This window comes from Zalophus californianus, chromosome 11 (genome assembly GCF_009762305.2).
Source record: "Zalophus californianus isolate mZalCal1 chromosome 11, mZalCal1.pri.v2, whole genome shotgun sequence".
Taxonomy (NCBI): domain Eukaryota; kingdom Metazoa; phylum Chordata; class Mammalia; order Carnivora; family Otariidae; genus Zalophus; species Zalophus californianus.
The window spans coordinates 3,374,474-3,394,643 of NC_045605.1; the positions used below are offsets into that span (position 1 = coordinate 3,374,474).

At 38.3% G+C, this 20,170-nt stretch overlaps 1 protein-coding gene across 1 annotated transcript; it reads left to right on the forward strand.

The window, feature by feature from the left end:
* The first annotated feature begins 9,392 nt into the window (after positions 1 to 9,392).
* On the forward strand, positions 9,393 to 10,252 carry LOC113913751 (F-actin-capping protein subunit alpha-1-like). The gene is given in 2 exon segments (XM_035722816.1): positions 9,393 to 9,870; positions 9,873 to 10,252. Coding segments are annotated over 2 exon segments (858 nt in total).
* Positions 10,253 to 20,170: the final 9,918 nt, after the last annotated feature.

Consider the following 20,170-nt stretch of genomic DNA (forward strand, 5'->3'; position numbering starts at 1 on the left):
CCTGTGTTTTCTTCTAGAAGTTTTGTAGCTTTGCATTTTGCATCTAGGTCTATTTTTAGGTCTATAGTCCATTTTGAGTAGTTTTTATGAAAGGTATAAAATCGGTGTGTGGGTACATTTTTTGTTTGTTTTTGTATATGGAGTCTAATTGTTTCTGTTCCATTTGTTGAAAAGACTGTCCTTTCTTCACTGAATAATCTTTGCTCCTTTATCAAATATCATATGACTAGATTGTGTGCACCTATTTTTGGGGTCTCTATTCTGTTCCAATATTATACTCTCTTGATTATCATGGGTTGATAATAATTCTTAAAAGCAGATAGGTGAATCATCCAACTTTGTTTTTCTTCAGTATTGTATTAGCTATCCTAGGACTTCGCCTTTTTATATAAATTTAGAATCAATGTTTTGATATCTAAAAAATTGCTTGGCAGGATTTTCATAGGAATTGAATTGAAATTATAGATCAAGTTAAGAAGAATTGACATTTAAAAAATATTAAGTCTTCTAACCTATGAATAGAGTCTGTTTCTCCATTGATTTTGATCTTTAATTTATTTCATCAGAGTTCTGTAGTTCCTCTCTCTCTCTCTCTCTCTCTCTATATATATATATATATATATATGTATATGTGTGTGTGTGTATCCTATACATATTTCCTTTGATTTACATCTACATATATTATTTTTATCCTATTTAACTTTTTTTATTTCAAATGCTAATTGTTTATTGCTAACATATAGGAAAGTACCTGACTTGTATATATTAACCTTGGATGTCCTGCAACTTTGTTATAGTCGCTTATAAGTTACAAGACTTTTGTCAGTTCTTTGGGATTTTCTACATAGACGATCATGCCATCTGCAACTAAAGGCAGGGTTATTTCTTCTATTACAGTGTGTATATATCTTACTTCTCTTTTTTGTGTGATTTTTTTCAGCTTTATTGAAGTATGGTTGATAGATGAACATTGTATATAGTTAAGGTGTACAACATGACGTTTTGATACAAATATACACTGTGAAATGATTAACACAGTCAAACTAAATAACACATCCACCACCTCCTATAGTTACCATCTGTGTGGTGGGGAGCAGGAGTTAAGTGACTGCCTTCGGCTCAGGTCATGATCCTGGAGTCCCAGGATCGAGTCCCACATCGGCCCCCCTGCTCAGCAGGGAGTCTGCTTCTCCCTCTGACCCTCTCCCCTCTCATGCTCTCTATCTCATTCTCTCTCTCAAATAAATAAATAAAATCTTTAAAAAAAAAAAAGAATAGTTGAGATCTACTCTCTTAGCAAATTTCGAGTTCACGATACATTATAAACTTTAATCACCATGCTGTGTATTAGATCTCCAGAACTTATATCATCTTATATCTGAAAGTTTCTTTCTTTTGATCAGTATCATCCCTTTTTCTCCCACCCCTCAGCCTTTAGTAACCACCAGTCTACTCTCTATTAATATGAGTTCAGCTTTATTTAAGATTCTACATATAAGTTTCCTGAGATTAAGAATTCCTGGGAGGGATGGGGTGGCTGGGTGATAGACATTGGGGAGGGTATATGGTGAGCGCTGTGAATTGTGCAAGACTGTCGAATCACAGACCTGTACCTCTGAAACAAATAATACATTATATGTTAAAAAGAAAAAAAAAGAAGATAGCAGGAAGGGAGAAATGAAGGGAGGGAAATCGGAGGGGGAGACGAACCATGAGAGACGATGGACGCTGAGAAACAAACTGAGGGTTCTAGAGGGGAGGGGGGTGGGGGAATGGGTTAGCCTGGTGATGGGTATTAAAGAGGGCACGTTCTGCATGGAGCACTGGGTGTTATGCGCAAACAATGAATCATGGAACACTACATCAAAAACTAGTGATGTAATGTATGGTGATTAACATAACAACAACCAAAAAGATTCTATATATAAGTGACATCATGTAGTATGTCCTTCTGTGTTTGCCTTATTTCCCTTTGCATAATGCCACCAGGGTCATCTTTGTTATCACAAACAGAAGAATATTTTTAAGGCTGAAAAATATTCCATAAAATAATGCTTTCTAAATTCTTACTCATTCTTACTAAAAATGCTCAGGGTATGAATGCCTGAACACCTAGTGCTTTCACATATTCGTTAACATTTGTTGAAGAGACAACAGAACACAGGAGTTTTGGGTTTTGGTTTATAACTTTCTAATTTTTTATTTTTATTTTCTTTTTTTTTAAAAGATTTTATTTATTTATCTGAGAGAGAGAGAGAGATAGAGAGCACGAGAGGGAAGAGGGTCAGAGGGAGAAGCAGACCCCCTGCCGAGCAGGGAGCCCGATGTGGGACTCGATCCCGGGACTCCAGGATCATGATCCGAGCCAAAGGCAGTTGCCTAACCAACTGAGCCACCCAGGCGCCCCTATTTTTATTTTCTTTAACACGGGGTTTTTAGTTGAAAATTTAGGTCATTTCTACTTCTAATACATATATAATCTTATGTTCCCAAATACATTTTATAAACATGAAATTTGGGTTTCATTCTTTTTTCCTGAAATGTAAAATTACAAGTTTATATACTTATATTAGTGACATGTTTGTTTGTAACCACTTTAACTATTTTAAAGCTTATTCATATGGTATAAGGTTGAGAGACACAAGATTGATTGGTTTTTAAATTTAAATTAAATAATATGCTTTAGTCTTAATATCCCCAATGTAAAACTCTCTGTTTGAATATTTGATATTTTTATTCTTTCTGAGAAAGAAAAATAGCTATTTAAGTCAGGAAGATTTCAGGTTACTGCTAGAAAGTATTTCTGTCATCTTTTTTTGTTCATTTTAAAAGGAAAGCCATAAATCATCTTGGTAGCCAGTCATTGGTTCTGTCATCAAAATGAAATCCATAGAGGGTTGTCTCCTATTGTTTCGGTTAACCATTAAGTGCCACTTTATAAATTTTGATCCCAAACTAATGAGATTATGTGAACAATTATAAATGTAGGTCCTAGAATACCAAAGGGAAAAAAATCTCTTTATTTTTAAGCTATTAAAAATTATTCAAGGTCCTACATTTGTTAAGGGAGTGGGGTAGTAAAATAAATTATATTTGTACACTGAGGTGAGAATGGGGTAGAAGAGTACTTCATAGGATGTAGAAAAGGTAAAAAAGTATGAAAAACATAAAGGTAAAGGGAGCACCCAAATCACCCGGTTCCACCTATGTTTGAGGTCTGTAGATGGACTTTTTTTTTAAAGATTTTATTTATTTATTTGACAGAGAGACACAGCGAGAGAGAGAGAGCACAAGCAGGGGGAGTGGGAGAGGGAGAAGCAGGCTTCCCGCAGAGCAGGGAGCCCGATGCGGGGTTCGGTCCCAGGACCCTGGGATCATGATCTGAGCCGAAGGCAGATGCTTAATGACTGAGCCACCGAGGCGCCCCTGTAAATGGACTTTATGATTTGGGGATACCTCTTCCCCTTAAGGGTTTTACTATTTAGGTTAATTTAAAAGAGATGATTTTCATGAAGATTAAAGGTTTATGCTGAGCCTAAATGTATGTGTCTGAATGAGTTTTTGTTCTTATTCTTACATTTTGTCTCTAAATTATGGGGTAAAGTATTTGAAGAATTTGGTCTACAGAGAAATTCAGTAAAGTTGTTGGCAACTTTGTGCCTATGGAAGGTTCTTATTATATATTTTAGAAATGTAAATTATTACATATGCATTAAACCTTTTCTGAGGGGGTATTCTTTAGTGTGTGCAACTAAGACATGAATAACTACAAGATTACGCTTTATCATTGGCCATTGTCATCTGAAAGGCTAATCAATTTCATTTTTTAATAAAGCACCCATGCTCCCATAACTGAAGATATCATTTGAGATATGTAATACAAAACAATAGGTCTGACTTGATAAACTCAAGGATCATGAATCTCAAAGGGGTTAATTCTTCCTCTTTCTTGAGAGGGTCATTTTATCTTTCTATTAATTAAAGTGATTTTAAGATGATAAAAGAAATCTATAATAGTTCTTAAAATGGACGACACTGAGGCCAAATGTACAAATGGATCTGAGATCCTAAAATTGCAAACATAGTATCAGGCCCAAAGCAGGGTTAAATGTATTTTAAGGCCTGGGAGAAGTTTGGAAGAGGGTCTCCAATTGCACTATGTGAGTGAGGGACAAGGTATGACACTGACGTAGTTGTAGAGATCTTTGCTGGAGCTCTCACTGATCTCAGAGAGTGATTACCCTCAAGCCTACACATGCATGACCATGAGTTTGATCATTTAATTTCAGAACCACCTCAAAGTTTGCAGAGCCTGTGGCAACAGTACTAATCGAGCCCATATACCATATGCGAAAGTATTTAAGGTTTATAAATCAGTTCTTCAAATTAATGGAATATCTAAAAAATCATGAAATAAAATGTGTTCTAATCTCCTATCCTGACAAACATAACTTGTAGTGACCTGCATCACGTTGTTATAGGGAGATCTGCTGTACCAGCCTCTGGGCCCTGGCTCTGCTACCAGGCCCCCCAGCTTCTTTTCCTACCTCCTTGCAGGAGACCTTCACTACACGTGTGCACACTGCGAGGCGCATTGGTTTCATATTCCCCTAAAGGGTCACCCTTTGGCCCCTTTCCTTGCAAGCTTAGGATTGAGTACAGTGGCTCTGCAGTCTCCTGCCAGGACGATAAGCCAGGAAGTGTCCCAGCAGGTTCTAGAAGGAGCTCAGGGCCGTTCAGACAGGGACCCCCATGCCTCCAGGGACCCAGAATATTGTGCCAAGGGGAAAAACAGCATGCTTCTGCCTTTTGGTCCCATAGACTCCCAGCACATGCCATGGGAAACTCAAGATCATGACCAGAAAACACTATTTCAAGCACGAGGCTCACTGCAGGGACCTCGCCTGTGAAGATCTGTTTGGAAAGTCCTGCTTTCCACAATTAGTCAGGCAGGCCTTTTGAATACTTAAAAATTGTGCAACGTTACTTTTACTGAGTTTGAACAGAATCTGGGAATGTCAAAATAATAATTCCATTACATTTTCAATGTAAAATGCATACAAGTTTTATATGATGCCAGTGTCTGGTAGCTTTAGGAATATCAAAAAGCATATAAATTCCACTTTCAGTTTCATATAATCGTTATTTCTATTGATTTGGCTGTGTGCCAACCACTGTGTATATAAAATTGAACAGGACAGGTACAACCTCAACGTTTTGGGGGAAGTAGATAATTAATGTGTAATAAGCATTCTGATGGATTGTAGGCAGGCCCCAAGAAGCAGTTGATGGGGGCGGGAGAGCTCAGAAAAATCTTCCCAAAGAAAGTGATTTTAAGTTGGAACATGTAGGATAAATAGGAAGTAGCCAGACAAATGGAACAGCCTCTGAAAAATCATGAAGTTTAGAGAAAAAAAGACACATTCCAAGAACTAAAAGAAGTCCGTGGATGTGTATAATATGAGTAAGGAGAGGATTGGAAGACGATGTCCGGGCCATACCATCACGAGATGCCGGTGCGGGTGTGAGCCTGCAGGAAATAACCCCCCAGTAAGAGGTTTGAGGCCGGGGAGCCGCAAGACCAGGTTAGGTGCATTCGCTGGTTTGTTTGCTTTGAGAGCTCACGTTACATCGATCCGGAGAACGGATAAGCTTGGATCAAGACTGAAGGCGGGCATCCAAGTGAGAGAGTGAGTTGGACCAGCACGGTGTTGATGAGGATGAGAGAGGTGGGCAGAGATGCAAGGGTATCTGGAAGGCGTAACTGACAAGAATTGTTGATTCGGTGAATACGAGGAACGAGAGAAAGAAGGAATCCAAGATGACAGGTCAAACCAGCTGTCTGCTGGTGCCATTCTAGGAGAAAAGAGGAATGAACAGTCTTGGTAGTTGTGTGTGAGGAGCGGTCTTGTCCCTCGCGTTTGCAGGACGCAGTACAGAAGGACAAATGAGTCCTCCTTACATGTGCCTGAATAGATATATGGACGTTACCAAGCAAGCAACAAATGGTTAAATAAAAGGTGTTCTGCCTCCTCACCTTTGTAACAACCTGGAAGGCCAGTTTCCGCTTTAGTATTCTTGGGCGCCCTGCGGGCTTGCCCCGGGAGACTGGGACTGGGGGACAGCTTGTCCCCACCTCCTTTCCCTTCTCACCCCTGACCTGTGTCATTTATGTGAAGCCCACAGCCTGCATGTCCATACCCACCGGAAACGGATACCCCTTGCACACCCACCACTCTGGTGCAGGGCTCAGCATCCCTGTAGGCGAGACCTGCAGTCAGGAGAACCCCGGGAAGAAATCTATGCAGGCCCAGAGGGAATTGTGAGTTCCTGAGATGGGAAGTGCGGTCCAGAAGTGGGGACCAAGCCCCTAGTCCTGCCAGTTCCTCCCCCGATGAAGAGGGGGCCAGCTAGAGGGTAGCCGGGAAGGCGTCTTGCGTAGTACAGGGCCCCGTGCTTTCTTTCATCTGGCCTGGGTCTTGAGGAGGCGAGATGAAAGCCGGATGCAGACAGGAAGTAGTGAGTTCCCTTCGGAACAGATCCACTTAAAAGTGCTGGTGGGAGATCTCAGTAATGGCGTTCAGCAGCCTGTTGAAAACCAGGTACAGGGTTTCAGAAAACCAGTGCATTCATCTGCTGGGGCTGCCCTAACAGAACACCACAGGCTGACTTGAGCAGCAGAGAGTTATTTTCTCATGGTTCTGGAGGCTGGACATGCAGACTCAAGATGCCTGTGGGTTTTGTTCTTCTGAGGCCTCTCTGTCTTGCAGTTGGCCACCTTCTAGCTGAGTCCTCACGCAATCGCCCCTGTGTGCACAGGAGCCCCTGATGTAGCTGTGTGTGTCCAAATTTCCTTTTATAAGGACTTCAGTAAGATTAGACTAGGGCCCACCCTAACAGCTTCATTTTAAATTTAATTTAGTTACCTCTTTAAAGGCCCTTTCTTCAAATACAAATTAGTGCTTCAACATAAGAATCTGAAGGGGGATGCAATTCAGATCATAAGAGCCATTCTGGCCAAAACATAGACTCCAAGTGGTATCAATTGCTATGGGCAGAATTGTGTCTTCCCAAAATTTACAGGCTGCAGTCCTTACCCCTAAGGTGATGGTATTTGGAGTGGAGCTTTTGGGAGGTAATTAGGCTTCGATGAGATCATCACGATGGATCCCTCAAAATGGGACTAGTGCCCTTTTAAGAAGACATGGCAGAAACCTTGCTCCCTTGCTCTCTCTGCCAGAAGGCAGCCATCTGCAAGCCATGGGGGTGTCTCACCACACACTGACCATGCTGGCCCATTGACCTCGACTTCCAGCCCCCAGAGCTGTAAGAAAACAAACTGCCATTGTGAAAGCCACCCAGTCTTCTGCATTTTGTTATGGCAGCCTGAGAAAAGCAAAACATCCGTAAACAGATGGTAGTTGATACCATGCCAACAATGAGGTCACCTCATTGGAAAGACTGTCCAGGGAAAGACCCTGAGGAATGTCTCCCCTTTAAGCACAGGCAGAGGCAGAGGAACCTGTAAAGGAAACTAGAAAATAAAATAAAGTTGAAGAGGGAGAAATCATTTTGGTCTAGGAGGGTGGTTTACATAATTATAAATTCAAAGGCATAAATCTAGATAAATGAAAAAAGGAGGGGCACCTGGGTGGCTCAGTCTGTTAAGCGGCTGCCTTCGGCTTAGGTCATGATCCTGGGGTCCTGGGATCGAGCCCCACGTCCAGCTCCCTGCTCAGCAGAGAGCCTGCTTCTCCCTCTCCATCTGCCTGCCACTCTGCCTACTTGTGCTCTCTCTCTAGCTCTCTGTCAAATGAATAAATAAAATCTTAGAAAAAAAATTGAAAAAAAGGAACCTGTGATGGTTAATTTTATGTGCCAATTGGACTGGGCCATGAGGTGCCCAGACATTTGATCAGACACTTCTCTGGGTTTGTCTGTGTGGATGTTTGTGGATGAGAGTAACGTTTGAAGTGAATAAAGCAGATTGCTCTCCCCAGTGTGGGGGAGCCTTTCCCAGTCAATGGAGGGACTGAGTGGGGTACAAAGGGCTGAGCCTCCTGTGATGAGGGGAGAATTCCTTCCCGCCTGACTATTTTGAGCTGGGACATAGGATTTTGGGTTTTGTTGTTGGGTTTTGTTGTTTTGGTTTTGGACTTCAGTTGAAACATCAGCATTTCCTGGGTCTTGACCTTGCCAACTTTTGGACTGGAACAGCATTGTCGGCTCTCCCCGGTCTCTAGTCCGCTGCCTGCAGATCCTGGGACTTGTCGCCTTCCACAATTATGTAATTTCTTATAACATTTTACAGTAATAAATCCTTCTCTCTTTCTCTCTGTTTCTCTGGAGCACAGTGACTGACGAAGACATAGGTCAATGTTACCCAGACATTCCTAAACAGCAGGTAATTTCAGTAGCAGTTTTCCAAATGGATCCATTTTGTAGAAATCAGAAAGATCATCCTAAATCTGAAGACATTTTATTATCAGAGGATCAAAGAAAGAAAAAAAATATCCAGGGAAAAATACAAAATAAATATGCAAATAGATGCCATGTTTTAGACCATGTTTTAGATCATCATCAGTGAGGAGACCACACTTGTGTTCAAAAAAACCCAAAACTGTAAATTGAACTTTCCAATAAAGAATAGTTCTGACACAATGAGTTTACTGTAAGATATGAAAAAAATGAGAAAAAGAGAATTCTTAAAATTTGTCTTTAAACAAATAGAATGGAAGTGACAGAATATGCATCATTCCGTATATTAATTATTGAGCCAGGCATTGTGCTGTTTGGTGTGGCTACAAAGATGCATCAGTAGCAAAGGGAGAAGAAACATATACATACATATTAGAGTCACACATATTACTATTTTAAACAATCCTCAAGCCCATATTTTTTCACTCCCATTGTATCTCTCTACCAATACCTATAACCTTATACATATATTTTTAGTAATTAATGGGCTTGCAGAAAGAGTAAAATGTCAATCAGTATTTAGTATTTGCAAACCTTTAACAACAAATTACATTTAATGAAAAGAAAAATGTTAGCTTTTTTTGTTATTGTGACTAGTTTTCCTATTCCATTTTTATATGGTCACCTTAAAAAATATACTTCAATAATTTCCCCATAGAGTTACATACCACAGTGATGATTGGCAATTGTCTTCCTAATCATTACTTTGAGGGTTGCAGTTTTTATATCCAAGCCTGTTCTGTGTTAATAATTGTACCATTAATGTGGGGGGGGGGAAGAGCTGTAAGAAGTGACAACTTAAGAATCTTGTTGTCTCATCAAAAGACAATTATATTCAGTTTTATTTATTTCACACAAAATTTTTGTCATACTGTTTGCTATTAAAACTATATAAATCCCGAGAGCGGCCCAAGATGGCCGACTTCGAGGACCAGGTGTCGGCTGAGGAGAAGGTACGCATAGCTGCTAAATTCATCACTCATGCACCCCCAGGGGAATTTAATGAAGTGTTCAATGATGTCTGGCTACTGCTTAATAATGACAGTCTCCTCAGGGAAGGGGCAGCACATGCATTTGCCCAGTATAACATGGATCAGTTCACGCCTGTGAAGATGGAAGGATATGAAGATCTGGTCTTAATTACGGAACATGGTGACCTGGGGAATAGCAGAGTTTTAGATCCAAGAAACAAAATTTCCTTTAAGTTTGATCACTTACGGAAAGAAGCAAGTGACCCCCAGCCAGAGGACATAGATGGAGGTCTGAAGTCTTGGAGAGAATCCTGTGACAGTGCTCTAAGGGCCTATGTGAAAGATCATTATTCCAATGGCTTCTGTACTGTTTGTGCTAAAACTATAGATGGGCAACAGACCATTATTGCATGTATTGAAAGCCCCAGTTTCAGCCTAAAAACTTCTGGAGTGGTCATTGGAGATCGGAGTGGAAGTTCACCCTCACACCACCTACAGCCCAGGTGGTTGGAGTACTTAAGATTCAGGTTCACTATTATGAAGATGGCAGTGTTCAGTTGGTTAGTCATAAAGATGTACAGGATTCAGTAAGTGTTTCGAATGAAGTCCAAACTGCCAAGGAGTTTATTAAAGTCATAGAACATGCAGAAAATGAATATCAGACAGCAATTAGTGAAAACGATCAAACAATGTCAGACACCACATTCAAGGCCTTGCCCTGGCAGCTTCCGGTTACCTGCACCAAAATCGACTGGAACAAGATACTCAGCTACAAGATTGGCAAAGAAATGCAGAATCCTTAAAGGCTGAATGTAGGATTCTTCAGTATGTGGAAAGAAAGGATTCAACATGCGGTCATATGATAAATAAGTGATTTATAAACAAGAGTGATATTTTGCTAGGGCTTTCCGAGCTAACAGGTTTTCTAGCCTCATGGAATACTGTTGAATCTATAGCATCGTCTTGATTCTTTTGTGTTCTCTGCCTTGTAATTTCTGTTTTCACTATATCTACTTGTAAATTTTTTTTTTTAATTCTGCCACATTTAATGATGGAGAGAGAGATCTATCCTGGAGTCATTTTACTGTTTAGAAAATTTTCCTAGCCATGAAGCCTTGTTACTGATATAGACACGTATTACGCTCAGTGCTTTTCTACCCCTGTCCTTCAAGGCACTTCTGGTGCTTCAGTGGTTTTTACTGATCCACCAACAGCTAAAGAGGCTGTGCTACAAACAGGCTGAGTGGAAGACACATCCTTCTCCCTTCAACTGCTTTGATCATCATTTATAGCATCTCATAACTATAGTTTTCAAAAGTTTGGATTGGGCTTTTCAGGTCCTTTTGTGGGGGCAAAGGAAGTTTTTTCGAAATTCCATCATAGCCAGCTTCTCTGGGGAAGTTGTTTAAATCCAAAGACTTGAACCACATTCCCCGCACATGAACGTGTTTGCTTTTTTTCTCTTCCCTCATTGTCTCCTTCCCACCTAGTACCACTATAGTTAGAGACATCTGCAGTTTTAGAAGGGTTTTACCCATTTATTATTATTTTTTTATTATTCAAGAACTGCTGACATACTAGGGATGTAGTAGAGTATAAAACTTGAAAAATGCAGATGTTAAAGGAATAATAGGTATCTTGTGCTTTAATACTGTGTGGCAGGATTGTACTATAAGCAGATGGATCAAACAACTATGTAAATCACAAACAAAAACTAAAAATGAACCAAAGTGAAAAGGATACGTTCCAGGCAGTATCTTTCTATTGTAACCTGTTACTTAAGGGAATACTAGTGATTTGTTCTAAACAGGATGTAAAACTTGTTCCAAATTACTCTTCCTCAGTCCTGCCTGCCAAGAAAATGTAACTGTGATGTAGCAACCCTTCCCAGGTATATTGGCAGGTATATGTGTGATCTCAGAATACACAGGTGACATAGATATGATATGACAACTGGTCATGGTGGATTCATTTACATTGTACACTTCTGTGACCAGGCCTTCAGGGAAGGTCAGTTTTTAAAAAACCAAGTAGTGTCTTCCTATCACCAAATAAATGTCAAAAAAGAAGGGTGTTTGTGCTTCAGCTTTGTTTTTGCTCAGTAATACAGTCAAGCAAGTTTGTTTCCAAGTGACCTGTTGAGCTGTGTAAGCATTTTTGTTTATTTCAAATAAAATATATTTGTATTTAAAAAAAAAACTGCATCCCTCTATTCTCTTCACACTGAAATTGTATACAACTAAGAAACTGCTTTTTCTCTTGATCACTAGACTATCACTTCAGCCCTTTAGTTGGACAGCTTGGAGAACTTGACTGATACACATTAGCTCTCAGTATTGATTAATCCTTTCTACCTCCCCCTGTCTTCAGAGCCAAAAATAATAATCTGCCCAAATTCTAAGTCCCAGAACGGAACACGTGATTGACCCAGCTTGCGCAAACTATACAATCCTGATTAAATCAACTGGAGCTAAGATATGGGTTTACATAGTTATATAAATAAATGGTGTGGGGGGAGGGGTTGGGGGAGGGACAGACCTAGAGAGACAGAGAGACTTCCCTGTTGAGGCAGTACTTTTAGGAAAAGAAGTAATTATGACAGGGGAGTATACAATCAGTGAGACCAGAACAATTAAACACCTGGAATCCTGTTCTCTAATACCCTGTCCTTAAGAACTGGGGTTCTTTTCCTATGTAGGTCAGATGGGACCAGTGTGCAATAAGTTTTGACACTTCTGCATTTTAAGTTAATGAATATTTGATTGGTGTTTACTGAGCATCTGCTTTGTACCTAGGACTGTGGAATTGAAATATTTAATAGGAAGGGTTGACATTTTGCAAATATTTTAAATTTTATTTTAACCAAATTTAATGTCTCATAAAAGACATAAAACTACAAAAAGCCCTAATTTTATTGACCCCTCCCCCCAAAAAACTAGTAAAATGTTTCAACAAAGCATTATAAGTAGTAAGAAGAACAGCTTAATCATAGTTAATTTTTAAGCAGGAATTAACCTCTTCCTTCAGAAAACACTTCTGTCACCCTCCCCTTTTAGAGGAGGAACTAGGCGCAGAGTTTATACCGAACAACTCCAACTAGAGAATAATGAAGAAGACATTTGAACTCAGTCAAGTTTTCCTCGGAGCTTGCTCTGTAAAATGCACTTCATAAAACTATTAAGTTTAAAATGAATCACCATATTGTTGAGACAATTAGTCAAACTTAAAATGAAAACAATTCAAAATATTTCTCAGTATAAAGGCAAAATAAATCTCAATTAGATTGGAAAGTTAACTTTTATGAAAATACATAGGCAAATCAAGCCCTAAATGTATATATTATGGAGTTATATAAATATGTAGGATTGGTGACCAAACTTGTGAAAAGGGGAAAGGTTTCTACATTTAGAAGCAAAGGAAACTAGAGAGAATGAGAGGAACATATCTCACCATCATAAGCAACAAAAATCTTCTACAGTAGATGATAAAATTGATGTTTGAATGAACAAAAACAAATTAGGAATATTTTTACAATACATGCAAAAATCAGAAGTTATCATTAACACATAAAGAATTTTCATAGGTTCAATCCATTGGTCCAAATGATTAGTACTTTTATCTATTGCAGAGAGAACTAAGAGAGCACCCAAGTTTTAAGAGAAATGTTCAAACTCCAGTGTATAGGTGGACAATAGGAATAAATTCAGATTTTATGAGAGGATAAATACAACAGACTGAAAACTGTAGAAAAGTATGCATTCCCTCTGGTAATACCAGCATTATGAAATTTAAATGTTAATGCATTGTTTTCACCATTTATATTAGGAAATATTTTTAAGACACCCAGTACTGCTAAAAGGGTAATTAAGAAGATACTCTCATGTATTGCACATCGAAATATAAATTTAATATCAGATATCATCAGGAGCCATATAATATTATGTCAAAAACTGTCATATAGAAATTTCCACTTGTGGGAACAGCCCCTAAGAAGGCATTAGGAATAGAAACAGTACATACATCATGAAAAGCTGAAAATAATGTAGATATCCAATCTGGATGTATGCAATTAGAATGTTAAGAAATCTAGAGTGTACCAATTCAGAGGAATATTAGATATTTAATTTTTTATATACAATAATATAGATGATATGCTGACATAATATTAAATGCAGAGTGCAGGACATAGTATTGTACATTTAGTATAAAAATACTTATGTTCTTATTTATGTCAATAATTATAATCAAGATATAGACGTAAATGTGGGTGTAGTGTGTGTGCGTGTGTGTGTACAGGGAGAGAGGTGAACCTAAAATGAACTTGACCAAAAGACCAACTAATTTGTGTGAATGACTGTTTTTGAGTTTCCAGGCCACCTTTATTAATTATGGATTACTTTTAGGGTGAGAGAAAAAAATTAATAGAACAACAGAAATAACATATGAATAACGTAATATAATGAATTATCAAAAATCTTTCTAATGAAAAAAATAATATGCTGCTATTTTCTCTCCTACTTTGTTACTTGTTTGTGAAATACTTCCTGCAGACCATGGGTTTTGGGAAAGTGCCTGCATACAGCTACAACTCTTTTTCATCATTTAGAAATGTGCTCGTCAGACGATTCAGAGAGAGACCCAATGTTTAGTTTGCTTTTGTGAACTGCTGCCTTAAACTGAGACACACTCTTCAGGTTACAATTCAGAGATAAAAAACCTGAGGATGCTCTCCTGAGCTGAAAATTAAGTCCTGGGAGACTCTTCGGAAATAAAGTCCTCCAACTGCTCATGGAATGCCACTCTCGCCTTGCATTCCTGGCCCCCCGGGCCGTTTCAGAGTCATCCTCATGGGGAGAGAAATGACCGTCAGACTGGCCCCATTACAGGAGATCTGGAGCAATGTAACGGGCTGTTGAAAACAGTTACCTTCTCTAGAGTCAAGTGGGTATAGCCAATGCATTCCAGGGGACCCATAGCATAATGGAATGTTTTCTCATATACTTTTCAAGTGGACAACTATATTCTAATACATTATACCTCTATACTGTGCTATACCAGAGGAATAATTCTGATAATAAGGTCTACATGGTTTTTTTTCCCTCCTGCCTTAGAATTTATAAAGTCAAAATGCTGCTCTACCAGAAGCTTCACAGTCTGTGTATTTTCTACTTTTAAGTGATTTTACTAATTCATTTTTGCCCAAGAAGCTAAGGTACATTTATTTTACAAGGCACAATTTAGTAGACTATTAGTATGTATTCTGTATTCTAAGGGCAAGTAGAATTAAATTTAAACTAGCATGTTTCTAGGAACAGGAACAAGTTAAAAAATAAAATTTTAGCATGAAAGGTGAAGCAAAGGTCATCCTTTCCTTTTTAGGGTATTTTAGAAAATTCTTATTTCATAAAGTCTTAAAATATTTTTTTCTTTTAAAAACTTTGGTGAACCTTTTCTTTTCTCCTGCCTATTTCTAATCAATCATATCTCCTCATTCCCATTAATTTTATTAATTTTTTTTAACTGATCAGTAGTCTCATCCATTACCCTTATAACCCATTAATTTCAGAGTCTGAGGCCACAGCCAGGAACAACTTACCCTATTCTGATCTAACTCCTGAAAGTCTGTTCTGCCACACAAATTCTCTGAAAGCTAAAAGAATAATGTTTTTTTTTCCTCATTTTTATGTGTTCTTTTGTATTTTTTAGGTATAATTCTATTTAATAGTTTAAGGTTCAAAAAAAACATATATCACCAGAATTGTTTTGTACCATATAAGGTACAAAAAATATATCTTTTAGTGATGCTAAAATTTACTGTATCCCCTTAATTCCATTAGCAGCCATTGTAAATGGCAGTGCATCAAGTGCTAAAATATATATTCAGTATATATTCAAAAATACATCAACAGGGGTGCCCGGGTTGGTTTAGTGTCTGACTCTTGGTTTTGGCTCAGGTGGTGATCTTGGGGTCGTGAGATGGAGCCTCGCATAGCTCCACACTCAGTGCGGAGTCTGCTTGAGATTCTCTCTGTCTATCCCTCCCACTCATTCTCTCTCTCTCTCTCTCTCAAAAAAATAAATAAATCTTAAAAAAAATACATAAACAAGGTTTCTGTTGTCATGTTGATATAAAGTCATTTCAAAAAAAAGGCACATAATCACTTTCACAAGTTTTAGGCATTTCATTCAAAGGGAAATTAATATTTGTTCAGCAAAAATTATGTCAATTTAACTCTACTTCCTTGGCTTTAAAATATAACGAAGAACAGTCTTTGCCATTACTGTATGTTAAGGCCAAAGTTATACAGTGCTTCTATTTAATGTACAAGACTGAGCTTCTTTTAAACATCACCATTGACCGAGCTATAAAATGGAGGAGGAAGAAAGAAGAGCGAGATTGAGAATATTGATTTCATTTTGAATTGATCACATTTGAGGTTCTTCTCAGCTACGTGAAGATGACAGATCAATAAAGGGATGGATCTAGAGCTCAGGAGCAGGCTCAGATGAGATGATAGATAGATAGACAGACAGATAGATAGATAGATGATAGATCAGCTACACCAGTTACGTCAGCTGGAAGATGGTGGTCAGATCTGGGATGTGGATGAGGGTACACAAAATTTACACAGATCTGAGAATGAGTCTTTGTAGACGAGCACATCATAAAAGGACGACAGAGAACAGTCAGTAAAGAAGAAGACAGAGTGGTTTTTGAGGGGGAAGCGAACCGAGGTTAGACGTTACTATAGGCAAAGGAGGGAAACTTTGGAGGAGGGTGTCTCAAAGTATTGAATATCAGAGAGGTTAAAATAAAATAAGAACTGAAAATTTTCCACTGCGTTTGGTATTTGGAGGTCATTAGCAGCATTGTCCTAATAATTTAAGTGGATTGGCAGAGGCAGGAAATAGACTGCAATGGATTGAGAAAGGGATGGAAGATAAAAAATTTAAAAAATTAAAAAGTAGAGCTGATGAAGCTCCAGACTGATCCATCAAGAATCATACAGTGTGAGAAAGAACAGAGTTAGAGAAGGTTTTTCCCTTCCCCTTTATTAGTAGTGAAGTCCTGATCCTTTCTACATTCTCAGATAAAGAAGCCACCAGAAAACAGGTGGAGTTATAAAGGATAGTACAAGGATTCAGAGCATCCTGGCACTAGAACATGAATATGTCATGAGCGTCACTATTTGCCTTGAGGCAGGGGTCAGAGAAGCCTCAGGTTAAATTGCAGTGTTGAATAGGCACAAAATCACACAGGGTGTGCTCTCCGCTAATTCAAAAAGAAACATATATAATCCTAACAATGCATCTAAAGTTTGACCAAAAATTCTTCAAAAGGCTAACTATTGGAATATATTGCATAATATTTCCTGGGCAGAGACTGTTTACAAGGAAGCATTACTTTAATAAAACTCTGTGCCAACCTAGATCGTACCAGATAATGATAATGAAAATGCCTCTCCCTCTTATTTAAAATTTTGCACCAAGCTTCTGCAAACTCTGCTATTTCTTCCATCTTTTATTCTTCTCAGTCTGTAAGTTTAATTATATTGTTTCGTATTCTTTTCCTGCCTCTTAGATTTCTACTCATTATCAAAGTGTACAATAATGTCATATTGGCTTAAGTTCCTTCCTTATTTTTAAATTTTTTAACTTAAATTCAAGTTAGTTAACACATAGTGTAGTATTGGTTTCAGGAATAGTATTTAGTGCTCACCGGTTGCATATAACACCCAGTGTCCATCACCCTTTTAGCCCATCCTCCACCCACCTCCCCTCCAGCAAATCTGTTTGTTCCATATAGTTAAGAGTCTCTTATGGTTTGCCTCTGTCCCTGTTTTTATCTTATTTTATTTTTCCTTCCCTTCCCCTATGCTCATCTGTTTTGTTTCTTAAATTCCACATATGAGTGAAACCATCTGATATTTGTCTTTGTTTGACTGGCTTATTTTGCTTAGCATAAATACCTTCTAGTTTCATCCATGTTGTTGCAAATGGCAAGATTTCATTCTTTTTGATGGCTGAGTAATATTACATTGTGTTTGTGTGTGTGCATGAGCACACACACAATAGCACCTCTTTACCCATTCATCAGTCACTGGACATTTGGGCTCTGTCTATAATTTGTCTATGGTTGATAATGCTGCTGTAAACATTGGGGTGAATGTACCCCTTTGAATCTGCATTTTTTGGGTAAATTATTTGGGTAAATACTTAGTAGCGCAATTGCTAGGTGGTAGGGTAGTTCTAACTTTTTGAGGAACCTCCATACTGTTTTCCACAGTGGCTGCACCAGTTTGCATTCCCACCAACAGTGTAAGAGGGTTCCCCTTTCTCCACAGCCTCACCAACATCTGTTGTTTCCTGAGCTGTTAATTTTAGCCATTCTGACAGGTGTAAGTGTATCTCATTATGGTTTTGATTTGCATTTCCCTGATGCTGAGTGATGTTGAGCATCTTTCATGTGTCTCATAGCCATTTGTATGTCTTCTTTGGAGAAATGTCTATTTATGTCTTCTGCCCATTTCTTAACTGGATTATTTATTTTTGACTTGTTGAGTTTGATGAGTTCTTTATAGATTTTGGATACTAACCCTTTATCAGATATGTCATTTGCAAACATCTTCTCCCCTTCAGTAGGTTGTGTTTTGGTTTTGTTAATTGTTTCCTTTGCTGTGCAGTTTTTTATCTTGATGAAATTACAATAATTCATTTTTGCTTTTGTTCCTCTTGCCTCGAGAGACATGTCTAGTAAGAAGTTGCTGCAGCCAAGGTCAAAGAGGTTACTGCCTGTTTCTCCTCTAGGATTTTGATAATTTCCTGTCTCACATTTAGGTCTTTCATCCATTATGAATTTATTTTTTTGTACAGTGTAAGAAAGTGGTCCAGTTTCATTCTTCTGCATGTTGCTGTCCAGTTTTCCCAACACCATTTGTTGAAGAGACTGTCTTTTTTCCATTGGATATTCTTTCCTGCTTTGTCAAAGATTAGTTGACCATATAGTTGCGGGTCCATTTCTGGGTTCTCTATTCTTTCCCATTGATCTATGTGTCTGTTTTTGTGCCAGAACCATACTGTCTTGATGATTACTGCTTTGTAACATAGCTTGAAGTCTGGAATTGTGATGCCTCCTGCTTTGCTTTTTCAGTATTACTTTGGCTATTTAGGGTCTTTTCTGGTTCCATACAAATTTTAAGATTGTTTGTTCATGAGCATGCAATATCTTTCCATTTCCTTGTGTCTTCTTTAATTTCTTTCATAAGTGTCCTATGTTTTTCAGAGTACAGATCTTTTACCTCTTTGGTTAGATTTGTTCCTAGGTACCTTATGGTTTTTGGTGCAGTTGTAAATGGGATTGATTCTTTGATTTCTCTTTCTGCTGCTTCATTATTGGTTTATAGAAATGCAAAAGATTTCTGTATATTGATTTTATATCCTGCGACTTTGCTGAATTCATGTTATCAGTTCTAGTAATTTTTTGGTGGAGTCTTTCAGGTTTCCTACATAGAGTATCATGTCTTTTTCAAAGAGTGAAAGTTTGAATTCTTCCTTGCCAATTTGGATGTCTTTTATATCTTTTTGTTGTCTGATGCTGAGGCTAGGACTTCTAGGACTATGTCGAACAACAGTGGTGAGAGTAGACATCCCTGTTGTGTTCCTGACCTTAAGGAACTCTAGGTTTTTCCCCACTGAAGATGATTATTAGCTGTGAGTCTTTCATGTATGGACATTATAATGTTGAGGTATGTTCCTGTATCCCTACTTTCATGAGGGTTTTTATTCAGAAAAGATGCTGTATTTTGTCAAATGCTTTTTCTGCATCTATTGAATGATGATACGGTTCTTACCCTTACTTTTATTAATGTGGTGTATCACGTTGATTGATTTGTGGATACTGAACCACCTTTGCAGCCCAGGAATAAATCCCACTTGATTATGGTGAATAATCCTTTTAATGTACTGTTGGTTTCCATTAGCTAATATCTTCTTGGGAATTTGTACATCCACATTCATCAGGGATATTTGTCTGTAATTCTTTTTAGTGGAGTCTTTGTCTGATTTTGGAATCAAGGTAATGCTGGCCTCACAAAATGAATTTGGAAGTTTTCATGCCATGTCTATTTTAGGAACAGCTTCGGAAGAATAAGTATTAATTCTTTAAATGTTTGGTAGAATTCTCCTAGGAAGCCATCTGAACTCTTGTTTATTGGGAAATTTTTGATTGATTCAATTTCTTTGCTGGTTATGGATCTGTTCACATTTTCTCTTTTTTCCTGTTTCAGTTTTGGTAGTTTATGTTTCTAGGTATTTATCCATTTCTTCCAGATTGCCTAATTTGTTAGCAAATAATTGCTCATAATATTCTCTTATAATTATTTGTATTTCTGTGGTGTTGATTGTGATCCTTCCTCTTTCATTTGTGATTTTATTTATTTGGGTCCCTTCTCCTTTCTTTTTGATAAGTCTGGCTGGGGGTTTATCAATTTTGTTAATTCTTTCAAAGAACCAGCTCCTAGTTTCATTCATATACTGTCTTGCAAATGTACTCCAGGAAGGCGAGTGTTCTCTCCCATTGGGAACCAGGGTATCCCCACACCATGGCATCTTGTGCAAACCCTACTCACCACTCTCTCCATCTCTCCCTGACTGTGCTCCAAGAGAAGGGCTCCCTCCCCTCCGTGGCACCATGACTTTTCTTTCCCCCAATTCACGTCTCC